The sequence below is a fragment of the Cryptotermes secundus genome, unplaced genomic scaffold, assembly GCF_002891405.2.
Source record: "Cryptotermes secundus unplaced genomic scaffold, Csec_1.0 scaffold537, whole genome shotgun sequence".
NCBI classification, from domain to species: Eukaryota; Metazoa; Arthropoda; class Insecta; order Blattodea; family Kalotermitidae; genus Cryptotermes; species Cryptotermes secundus.
In genome coordinates, this window is record NW_019740661.1 from 1660095 (window position 1) to 1673027 (window position 12933).

At 40.6% G+C, this 12933-nt stretch overlaps 1 protein-coding gene across 1 annotated transcript in view; it reads left to right on the top strand.

Annotated features, from left to right (window-relative positions):
• The window catches only part of LOC111872521 (ankyrin repeat and BTB/POZ domain-containing protein 2), a 74455-nt gene that overhangs the window by 51576 nt on the left and 9946 nt on the right, over positions 1-12933 (top strand). Inside the window, exons 15-19 of the mRNA XM_023866524.2 lie at positions 2668-2964; positions 4596-4723; positions 5181-5343; positions 6149-6293; positions 11379-11584. Coding sequence (XP_023722292.1) covers positions 2668-2964; positions 4596-4723; positions 5181-5343; positions 6149-6293; positions 11379-11584 — 939 coding nt within the window. The remainder of the gene's footprint in view (positions 1-2667; positions 2965-4595; positions 4724-5180; positions 5344-6148; positions 6294-11378; positions 11585-12933) is intronic.

A 12933-nucleotide genomic window follows, 5' to 3' on the forward strand; every position in this document is an offset into this window, starting at 1 on the left:
TTGCATCACCGTTACGTTACCGTGCGGAGGAGGGGGAGGGGAGCGCTGACTCACCCGCCGCGTCACTGCTGGTGGGGGGGGGTTCTCCTTTGCGCAACATGTCACAATATCCCTGTAACAGGCCATGGAGGCCCATGGGATTGTGAGATGTTGAGGCTCCCACATCTTCTAGACAATCGGTTCATAGATGGTGGTAAGGTTGTCAGCCTTATGCACAGGCCGCCCTTTACCCTCAAGAACATTCCAAGAATATTCCTGGTACTCATTTCTTTTAGAGGCTGAGTCAACCCCAGGGCCATAGTGCGGTTGGAAGGATTAGGTAAATTGAAAAAAATCCAGTGACCTCATTTGGATTTGATCCTGCAACCTTACGGCTTGTAGCATAGTGCCTCAACCAACTGAGCTTAGATAATAAATTAAATTAAATTAAGTTCTTATGTAACGCAGATATTTGAAGGAATAATTTTTCTTAGTCTTTCAATTGTAAAGTTTATTTGTAATGTATGGAAAGTTATGATTAATGTGAAGCACTTTGTTGATTTCTTGTTGACAAGTCTTTTCCTTGAACAGGTCATAGTTTGACCTTGAGGTAGAGCTATGTTTACAATGGTCCTTTAGGAAAGAAAACAGTAGTGGTTGAAGCTTTTATGAACCAGTCTTATGACAGGGGAGGGTCATGATCTACAGGCAAGGATTGAAATAAGAATAAACAGGGCTGTGTCTTAAGTATCACAGGAGTCATGGAAGACCTGAGGTCCATGTGTTTTTTTTTTTTCAGAGTACATCCTTGGCAGGGGCAGGAGTTTGCCATTTTCTTTCAAGTGGTTGTGTTCTGAAATTACAGCCACTTAGGAAACGTCATGACGTCATAAATACAATTTTAATATTGTGCAAGTTTGCAGTGTGTTCATTATAGGAGATCAGCTGTCATGATTCATGCCCACGTAAACCATGAGAAATGGACCCTCAGTTCTTGTCTGCTCAAATGTTGTTCATTACATTTAGTGGGCAGTTGTGTTTCATCCAGACATGACTGGTCTTTACATCTGGTAGGCATGCTAGTTCCCCCTGCATGCCCCCTCCCCCAGAATTACATATAAGTATTTTGCACAAGAAGATTTTATTAAATTGACTTACAGGTCCAGAGATGTGTCAGATGTCGGTTGTGAACTGGGAGATGAAGTCTAGATGGTTGAACTGTCTGGATGAGCATTTATCCCGCTTCTGCTGAAAGGCGTAGGTGATTGGCTTGTGGTCGGTGAAGATGGTGAGGTGACACGCTTCCAGCATATGGCAGAAATGCTTTACTGCCTCCTAGATAGCCAGTAGCTCACAGTCATAGGTGCTGTACTTCTGTTGGGCAGGGTTAAGTTTCTTTGAGAAGAGGGGGAGGGGCTGCCAGGTGTCCCTTATGCATTGTTGTAGCTTGGCACCCATGGCAGATGTGGAGGCATTTGTGACGAGTGCAAGTGGTGCAGATGGATCCGAGTGGGCCAGTAGAGTGGCGCATGACAAACTCGCCTTGCACTCTCGAATGCCTTGTGGGGATCCGGTGTCCAAGTGATGGGGTGGGAGCCCTTGACTTTGGGTCCGGAGAGGACGTCGTGCAGTGGTGCCTGTGTGGGGCAGAAATCTGCATGTTGCGGGGTAGCCGGCTGGTCCAGATGCTTCGGATGATGTTATCAGACACGTCTGGTGCGAGACTCCTGAGGTATCACAGGAACTGGGATGGCTTACGGTCGCCAATTTCCTTGACCATGAGGAGCTGCCGGATGTGCTGCTCCGTCGATGGGGATAGCTGCCTCACAAGATTGGCCCTCAGTAGGCTGTAGGGATCTCGTTCGGGTGGAGAGGTGATGATATCCTCCACCTCTGTGGCGTACCGATGGTCCAGCTTTGAGATCACATGGCAGAACTTGATGTGCTCACTGCTCATGTCAGCCAAGGTGAATTGCGCCTCGGCCTGGGCGAACCACACAGCTGGTCTGTCTGGCCGGTGATGTGGTGCTGTGTGCACTGGTAGGCACAGTTGCCTACGGCACGTTTGCTGGAGAGTTGCAGCAGCTACGTTAGCTGCCTGGTCACAGAGCAAGGTTGCTGGAGAATTGCGGCAACTACGTTAGCTGCCTGGTTGCAGAGTGATGTTGCTGGAGGGTTGCGGCAATTACATTAGCTGCCTGGTAGCAGAGCGTGGTTGCTGGAGAGTTGTGGCAGCTGTTTTTGGCGCAGAAACAGCTGATGACTGTAATGACTGATCGCTCTGAACTGAATGTGATCACTGATGATTGTGAGCTTTGGGCTCCGCTTTTATACCATGCTTGCTGACCGGAGCTTAAACTTGCAGTTGTGATTGTGAGCGCTGATTGGCTAGCGCACTTGATGAGCTACAGGTGGGCTGGACATCGAGTGCTATATAAATACGAGTGGTGGCAGCAATGTGCAGCAATGTGATACTGACTAGGAGTGAGTGCTGTCTGTTAGACTGGCAAAACCGCGTATTAGTATGTGGGATGTTCCCACAGAGGATTAGTTTGAGAATTTTCATATTTGTTTTCTGGGGTAAGAAACACGTGAGGTTCAAGCAGTAAGAGTGCATAAGTTATTCAAGAGTGAGTAATGAATATTACACATTTTGTTGCTGTAATGTCAATTGTTAATTGTTTACAGAAATTGAATAGTGTGAATGAGAGTGGGTTAAGCCCACTCATGTTGGCCGTCCTGTTACATGATGAGGCGTTGGTTTGCTGTCTGCTGGATGCAGGAGCAGACCCTGACGTTGAAACACCTCCATATGGCACATTAGGTTACCCTGGTGTACATGCAGAGACCCAGCATTGGACAGCTCTAACATATGCAGCTCTACAAGGAACATGCAGTGTTGCACGTCTTCTTTTGGAAAGGGGAGCCCATGTGGAAGGAGGGACTAGACTGAGTGAGGACAAATGCACACAGACACCACTTCAGGTCTGTTTTCATTTAAATATATTTTGGAAGTTGAATATCTGGAAACAGCAGTAACAACTAGAAATAAGGTTCAAGATGACATCAGGAGAAGAATAATTCAGGAAGTGCTGTTGTTATTTCTTTCAGAAACGTTAAATCATCCCATCTCCTTTTCAGAACACCATAAATTTCAAGAAATGGAACACTAATTTTGCCATTTGGATTTTATAGGTATGAAACAAAGTGCTAAGGGAAATGTGTAGCTGTAAGGAAGATGGTTGAAGGATATTACATAATGAGAACTTTTGTGATTCATATCATAGTGTTAGGTTGTTGAAATTAAGGAAACTGCAAAAGGGTGAGCATGTAATTAAGATGGAGAAAACAAGGAACAAATAAGAACTATGATGAATAAACCTCATGGAAAGTGGACATTTTGAGGGATGAGGAGATGGGAAGATAACATTAGGGTATAACACAGGTAAATAGGTTTTGAGATTGGAAGTGGATGTTACTGGCTTAGAATCATGACGCTCTGGTGTAGCGATGGTATTAGAGAGTTTGTTTAAAAACACATCTTCAAATTAGCGCACATATAAGGAAACTGATTTTCTTAACTTATTGTGACATGTTGACCCCTACCCCCCCCAGCTGCACGTAGCGGTAACATAGCGCTCGTGTAATAGGCAAGTAATCACACCGCATCCTGGTAGCTATGCAACGCGCAACGCGCGGTGACGTCACGAGCGGAGCCGAAGTGAGCCGAGCGGAGCCGACGATAGCCGAGCCCCCGCAACCTGGTAACTATGCAATGCGAGTCAACAGCGGTGACGTAACAGGATGACGTGGCACTCATTACGCAACAAGCAAGCACTGCAGCTATATAAGTGAGCTGCACAGCGGCTGCGAGTCAGTTATAAAGTAACAGTCGCCGAGTCGAGTCATCAGTCAGCCATTCAGTGCGTTACCAACGAGTCTATACAAGTCTCCCTGAATTACACACTCCAGATATAACTGGGTATCACTGGTTATCGCACACGCGTCTGTAGCTCGTAACTTGCGAACTGAGAACTCGTTGGTAACGCACTGAATGGCTGACTGACGACTCGACTCGGCAACTGTTACTTTATAACTGACCCGCAGCCGCTGTGCAGCTCACTTATATAGCTGCAGTGCTTGCTTGTTGCGTAATGAGTGCCACGTCATCCTGTTACGTCACCGCTGTTGACTCGCATTGCATAGTTACCAGGTTGCGGGGGCTCGGCTATCTTGGGCTCCGCTCGGCTCACTTCGGCTCCGCTCGTGACGTCATTGCGCGTTGCATAGCTACCAGGATGCGGGGTGATTACTTGCCTATTACGCAAGCGCTATGTTACCGCTACGTGCAGCTGGGGGGGGTAGGGGTCAACATGTCACATTATTATGTAGGATTCATACGTGACTATCAGAAATTACAGAAGTCCTGTGTTTGTGAATGCAAACATACTCAGATTTGGTAACTCTCTCCTGATATGTAAGATGGTTTCTTTGCAGTGGTATAATTGTTTTAACTTTAATCAGTCTGTGGCATGAGGAACACAAAGCCTGAATAGCATGACAGTGTGGAAGTGTATCAGTGCATAATTTTATATATAGTTCACTCCCTGTGACAGGTGGCAGCAGCATGCAATCAGATGGAGATGGTATCTCTGCTCTTATCACATGGAGCTCATCCTTTTCTCTCAACACTGCTCAAAGACTCACTGTGCTATTCTGGTGCTGCTCAGCGTGGCTCTTACAGGTGAGGGAGCAGAAGGTTTGTGAGGTGCTCATGCAAAGAGACATTTGGGTTTTCAGAGAGCTCTAATTTAAGTTTAAAGTTTATTGAAAAGTACTCGGAATTTTTACAGATATCTTTACACGTGAAAGACGCCACTAAATATAATTTAATGACATTTTTATTGGCTGAATTTCGGTCATGAAATTTAATTTTGGTCTGCATTTAAAATTATTATAACTTTTTATGAGCTCTCGAATTTTGACTACAAGAATTTCATGTTGTATATAGATAGTTTGATAAAATATGATTTTAGAAATTAACAATAAAATCCAAACACAAAAACATACAATAAATTGTATAATTGTTAATTTATAGTTTTTGATAGTCTCACTATGTGGATTGAATATTTTAAAGGAATTTCTTCTTTAGTGTAAGTCCTGTTAAAATCTATTTCAACAAGTAAATTCTATGCTTGCAGTGCCATTGCAGTGGCTGCTGCCCATGGACAGAGGGCAACACTGCACAAACTATTGGCTCATCCTCACAACACTAATAATAAGGAGGTGTTGTCACTGGAGGAGATCTTGGCAGAGGGTGCCAACAATCAGCTCACCACTGACTGCAGGAGCAGTAGACTCCAGGTGAGATGCATCATTTTCTGTGTCATGAAGTGAGCAGCAGCTTATATCCTGTTAGCTAGTATATAAATTAAGGAATAATGAAAAAATTACAATCCTCTCCAGTAAGAGACCTATTAGTACATTTTGAGAGAATGAGCTTTCATAAAAGCTGAACAAAGAATATAAGATTTCCTCAAAAAGTAAGGAAATGGTTTAGAGGACCTTAGGAAAGTGATAGAATGGTCCTATTTTGTACTATGACAGGCCAACTATATCTAAAATAGAAAGACTGGAAGTACACAATTTTTTGACACAAATATTACACAAGAACTGGAACACTTGGTTGTTGGACGTCAGGAGTTACTAGCTCCACACTCAGCCCTTAAGTTAAAGAACCATGCCATGTTGACTGTCCCATAAACTGGTCCCATATCGAGGAACCTGTTTTTGATGGAAAATGGGTTTCAAATGTGACCTGGATTGAAGGGGTTCATGTAAGGGTATGACTGAAATAGTAATGAACTTTCAAGTTCCATGAGAGAAATGAATGATTTGAGCAGTAGATCATCAGCTCTTTCATGGGTAGTCAGTTGGTTAATGTATTAGTTTACTGGTTTAATTTTGATTAGTCAGCTTGTAAGTTGGTTAATCTGTTGATAAATTTGTTACTTTAATTTAAGTGGAGATATTTTAATTGATAATTATGATTTATTTTTGAGAGATTGAGGTAGAGTGAAAATTATCAGGTTAATTTTGAGTAAAAATTTTCTGTCAGATGATTTGAACCAATATGAGATCTAACACTTATTTGATATTTTTTTTTAAGGTAACATGTCCTTCCAGCTCAGACTCTAGCACATGCTTGATGAATCATGCTGGCAGTGATAACCTGCAGCTGCTGAAACTCAGCAAAGCACAGATCAAGTCACTTCAGGAGGCCATGTATCACAGCACTGAGAACAACCACCTGGGTAAGCTTTCTCTTATGATGATGCATCATGTGGCATGGATGAGTTGTTGCCATAGTAGCCATGTTTGTAGCCTGCAGTCTGCATTCACTTGGTTCTTTGTTTGAATCTTGCCTTGACTATTAGTGCTTTGTGTTATCTTCACTACTGAGCATTCATCCTATCTCTGTCCAAACTATGAGTATTCTAGGTGGGCCCATTTTGCCATTCACGTCAAAGCCGTGTCAGGAATTTGTCAGAGTTGTGATAACCCTGTTTACTGGGACCAAAGCCAACGGGAAGTAAGGGATGATATTTTTTTTTTTTGTGCAAACAGAAGTAACTTCTTTATAATTAATAATGGTTCAGTTAGATTTGCATGCAGTAGCATAGTTGGTTGAGGCACTATGCTACAAGCTGGAAGTTTGCGGGATCGAATCCTGATGAGGTCATTGGATTATTTTTTAATTTACCTAATCCTTCCAGCTGCACTATGACCCTGAGGTCGAATCAGCCTCTGACAGAAATGAGTACCAGGAATATTCTTGGAATGTTTTGGGGGTTAAAGGGCGACCAGCACGTAAGGCTGACAATCTTACCACCATCTATGAGCCAATTGTATAGAAAATGTGGGAACCTCAATATCTCACAGCCCTGTGGGCTTCCATGGCCTGTTACAGGGATACCTTTACTTTTACTTTTTTTTACTTTTCAGTTAGATTTGCAATGATATATGAGCCATTCCGTAGCCAGAGCTGTCGGTGACTGTTGAGCAATTATAGATTATTTAGAGTGTAATTGCATTTATCAGTAACATTTCTTGGGTGCATGTGAAAAGGGGGAAATGTGAGTAATTAATTGGAGGCATTGTCCTCAATGGAATTAATACTAACGTTGTGACAGCTGTCTTTTCCATGCAGTGACTTACAGTAGCCATGAAAACCTGGATTACAAAGGGTAACAAATCTGAAAGCTGAAGAGTGCTGTCATCTGAGATGTGATGCTATGTGATCTGGTAAAAGTTTGCCAACATTTTGGAGGAATATAATGGCCAGATGTAATATTTCTTTCTTGATAGTGACAATCATATGTTTGTTCACAAACATCCCAGAAGTCTGAAACAGCAAGCATTGATTTGTAAGACAGCAGAAAGACATTTGTTACCTAAAGAAGGGATATGCTGAATTTAACTATCTGTATAAGTTCAAGTTCTATACAACTCTTTTAAAACTTGAATTTTTTTCCACTTGAAATCCACACCAAAATTATCCAGCATGCAACACTCTATTCCATGTGCAAGAATGTCTCTGTTTTTTCTCTGTCCAGAATCTCAAAGTCTGTTTCACTACTAGGTCTATTTTTCACTTCAAAATAGCTTCCATGTTACTATCACTACCTGTGCCCAGTTCAGATCCCAGACCATTCAATAATTATTGAACAGGCCTACAAAAAAAATATTTTTTTTTGGTGTCTAGGATTTTAGAACTAATTTTAGTTATATTTAAGGCGCTGAATCTAAATATAAAATCAGTTTTTCTCTACCAGCTCTACTTTTTTAGATCAGCGTTTTTGTAAGGTGCAGTTCTACACAAAATGTGCAGTTCTAATTGTATTTTGTGCAGTTCTAGATCTCATATGCAAGGATTTTTTCCTGTATATTTGCCCTATTGTCAGTCTGCTGTCCACTGAGTTCCCCCAAAATCCACTAGATGGCATTGTCTGTCCGGTGTGAAGTGAACTTGAACGCTTCCACTAGAGTTGAGGTTAGTTTATATGTTCTCGCCGTGCAGGGTACATCGAAGTTGGCCTCGGGTGATATTTGTTTATAAAAGTAAAAGAGTTGTTATAAATTTAACCTAAAACGTACTGTGTTGAAGATTGTTGTGTTTGTGTTCCTGAATTGAAATAAAATGAGTTCAAGAAGAAGAAGTTGTATAAATCAACCTGATGTGTTTTGTTACATATGTGGAGAATACACGTTAAAAGAAAACAGAAAAACTGTTAGTGACTTTGTAAAGAAAGCTTATTTTGTATACTTTGGTGTTAGGCTTGGTGATCAGGATAAAACCTGGGCACCGCATCAGGTCTGTAAAACTTGTACAGAACATTTACGACAGTGGACTACCGGGAAAAGAAAAAGTCTGAAATTCGGCGTACCGATGGTTTGGAGAGAACCCAAGAACCACTTCGATGACTGTTATTTCTGCCTAGTAAATATTACTGGAATCAATCGAAACAACCGTAGCAAGTGGACTTATCCTGATTTAGCCTCTGCAAGACGCCCAGTTCCTCACTCAGAGGAAGTACCGATCCCAACGTTTCACCAGCTACCAGAGCTCTGTGAGGATGAGTATTTTCCCTCTAATCACCCTTCTGATTGTAATGAAGGTGACAGTGATTATGAAGGGATGTCGTCAATCCCTCAACGTTTTAACCAGGATGAGTTAAATGACCTCATCAGAGATCTCAACCTGTCAAAAGAAGCTTCTGAATTACTGGCTTCTAGGTTGAACGACAAAAATTTACTGGAACAAGAAACCAAAATTTCCTTTTACCGCACAAGAGAAACGGATCTGCTACCCTTCTTCTCTCAAGATTACAATCTTGTATATTGTCACGAAATTAGAGGACTCTTGGAAAAAATGGCTCTTCCTGAATATTTTCCCGATGATTGGCGCCTATTTATTGACAGCTCAAAGCGAAGTTTGAAATGTGTCCTTCTACACAATGGAAACAAATATGGTTCAATACCAATTGCTCACTCCACGAAAATGAAAGAAGAATATAACACCATAGCTTTGGTCTTAGAGAAGATAAAGTATCATGAACATCAATGGGTGATTTGTGTGGACTTAAAAATGGTAAATTTTCTCCTTGGACAGCAAAGTGGTTACACCAAATATCCCTGCTTTTTGTGCCTCTGGGATAGCAGAGACAAAACACACCACTGGGTTAGAAAAGAATGGCCCAAGAGAGAAAACATGTACGTTGGGGAGAAGAATATCATTAACGATCCCTTAGTTAGACGAGAGAAAATCATCTTTCCTCCACTGCATATCAAGTTGGGCCTTATGAAGCAGTTTGTAAAGGCCCTTGATAAGAACGGATCATGCTTTGCATATATAGAAATGAAAATGCCTCAGTTGAGTACGGAAAAAATTGAAGCAGGAATATTTGACGGCCCACAAATAAGACAACTCATTAAGGATCCTGCCTTCGCAAATTCGATGAACGAGGCTGAGCGAAAAGCCTGGACTTCATTTGTTGCAGTTGTCGAAAATTTTCTGGGCAAACACAAAGCTGAAAACTATGTTGAACTGGTAAACGAGATGCTTAACAGTTTCAAATCCCTTGGCTGTAACATGAGCATTAAGGTGCACTATTTACACAGTCACTTAGATAGTTTTCCTGAAAATTTAGGAGACACCAGTGAGGAACAAGGTGAAAGATTTCACCAGGATATTAAAACTATGGAGGACCGCTACCAAGGAAGATGGGATACACACATGATGGCAGATTACTGCTGGAGTTTAAAAAGGGACTGTTCTAAAATACATTCAAGAAAGTCACGAAAAAGAAGCTTCCGTAGTGTTCCGTGACTATAGTTGGTTTGACTGTTATATATAGTCGATGATTTTTTCCTCTATCTTTGTATTTAATATAATAAAATAAAAATATAATTATAATATAGTAATAAAAATTCCATGTTGAGTTTTTTTATTTGATCCACTGATTTAACTTAAAATAGTGTAACGTATATTTCACCAAAATGTTATATCTTAAAAATTTGAGCTCCTAGGCAAAAACTAATGCCATATTTGAATTCAGGGCATCAAATTCATATGAAATCAGCTCCAAATACCCCGGCACCAAAACAGCTGTTGGCCTATGATTATAATCATAGAAAAATTCATTGGTAGTCAGGTGTGTTTTGGTTTTCGTTCCATACTATGCTATAGCCCACTAATTCACGATCTATCCATAATGAACACTGCCAGCAAAGTGAAGAATATAACAGCTGTTTGCTCTAATGTCTTATTGTATTTTGATTTGTGGTTTATTGTTGAGCATGTGCTCAACATGTACAGCTAAGAAATGCAAAGTTTCCCTACTTCATTCTTCCACTGAAGCAGATTCTGACACACTGTACATTAACTAAACAGGCGGGAGAGATAGTAGCAAATATGGATACTAGAAGAGCCAAAAGCAGTGTCTGTACTTTTTTCATAGTAAACAGCAGTGATTTTTGTGTCTTTTGAATGAAGAGATGTCATATGATAGACACAGGCACTTGGGACCAGAGCATACGTATATCATATGATGGTTGCAAGACTCATAGTGTTAAGAGCATGAAGTTTCTGTATGAACATACCTGATGGTCAGTCTTCTTTCCCCTTTTCACTATAACATTTTCAAAATTAATGTCGATGAATGAATGTGAGCTGGATCTTGCTGGCTCAGGGTTATGTCTCTTACTAAGGTTTTGCTGATGCAAAGATAAACGTGTATGTTCCATAACATCAGATGGATTTAAAGACTTTAAGCATGGGCTAAATGTTTCTTTACTAGATCATCCATTCTATACATTGTATGAGTTCCTCTTAGAGGGACAGTAGTAAGCACAGCAAAACCCCTATTTAGCAATGGAAGTAGAAAACAAATGGTTAGTTGCAGTATCTTAAGGTGTTTGGTGATTGACATGGTCATATGTAGGACTCTTGATTTATTGTAATACTCTTAAAATTCTCTTGATGAACTCATAAGGTTGGCTTGCATTTTGATTTACATAGTGTACCTAATTTGATTATTTATCTGGTTTGATAGTGTGTGTGATGTTTTCATTATAGGTTAACCATGTAAAGCGTGATTGTATATTGTTGACAAATTCTATTCCTTTAGGCATTTGGGCAAAAGGATTTCAAGAATGATGTATTTAATGATGTGACTTGTTTGAGTGTTACTGTTGTAGCAATTATGAATGCCAAATAAAAATGAAATGAAATGAAATAAAGTTGTTAATTGTGCAAGGTTGTTATTCATGACAGTCATAATAGAATGACTAGAGAATGCATATGTAACTACTAGCAGCTGTTTGTAATGTATCTGCAGATATCACATTGGACCTTCGTAACCTCGGAATACCATGGACACTTCACTGTTGGATGCACACCTTGGCTACTGCACATGAACAACAACTTGAGAATATAATTGACCAGTTACTGCAGGATTTCCTGCAGGTGTGGCCAGATGACTACTCAACACAGTTTGTTGATGAATGCCTGCCCCTGCTGTTTAACATCTTTAGATTCAGTAAGGTACTGTGTGAGTCATATTAAGGGTGGAATCTCTTAAAAATGTGTAATCCAAAACTTTTATTCTTTGTAGCCATGGATTCTTAACTTAATTTGTGATTTGACTGTTCACATAATAGTCTTATAGTGATAAAATTAAGAAAGTTCAGTCGGGTGGGGTTTGTAGGATGCATAATGGCAAGTGAAATGCACATGGCATTTTGGGTAAACAAATACATGGAAAGAGACCGTTTGAGAGATCAGAGCATTGGAGGAGAAAAGCGTTGATAAGGACCTGGGATAACATATTTTGAATGAGAAGGAGTGAACTGGACTGAACTGCTCATTTATGGGTTCTGTGAATATGGTGATGGACTTTTTACTTCATTACAGCAGGAAATATCTTGATCAACTGGATAACAGTCAGCTACTCATTGAAGATCCAATACGATTGAGTTTGCTAGCTAGTCAGATGCTTACTTACTTGGTTCTGCCAGTTTTCAATAAACTTATTATGACTCTTGTGTTATCCATTTTCACTTCACCTTCACACTTTCTTTGTTTCCTACTCTTTGTGAAACAAACATCTATGATTGCTAATGTTTTCCAGTACTTTGCTAATTTTATGGTTCATAGGTAAACATATTTCTTCATTCTCACTGTCATCTTCCAATAAATATTCTGCTCTTCCACTGTTCATGATTTCAACTACAGTTTCTTCATCATCCTTGTAGGCAGTTACAGGAGTTTCATTGTTTTAGCAAGCCCAGGTTTGTGGTCATTTACTTATTTTATGTCATGAGGTGTACTTGAAGCTTTACATGCATCTTCAGACTGATTCCAACACTGGAGAGCTTTTCCATAGCTCATGTGGAGAGGCACTGTGTCTTCTTGACCTCCTCTGTGGTCTAGTGATACAGATCCAGAGGTCTGGGTTCGATTCCCGGCACTACCAGATTTCTGAGTAGTGGGTCTGGAATGGGGTTCACTCAGCCTCGTGAGGATAATTGAGCTATTTCAAGGAAATAATGGCTTCAGTGTAGAAAACCGAAATTAACGGTCGTGGGGATTCATGCGCTGACCACGCGACACCCTCTATCTGCTAAAGTTGGTACTAACTTCACCGATAAGCGGCAGTCTCTCAGTCAGTATAGTTTGCTTGTGGACTGAGACCACAGAGTTTTTTTTTTCTGACTTCTTAACCCTTTTGCGCGGTCTTTTAAATTCCGCTGCCGTCTCTCTGGCGGTAATATATTCAGCCGTCCATTTAAATTTTGCTCGAAAATGATTTATTCATCATTGTTCTTAAATTATATGAGATAGGAATATGAAACTTTCACTAAAATGATCTTAAAAGGTGGTTTTATAACCTT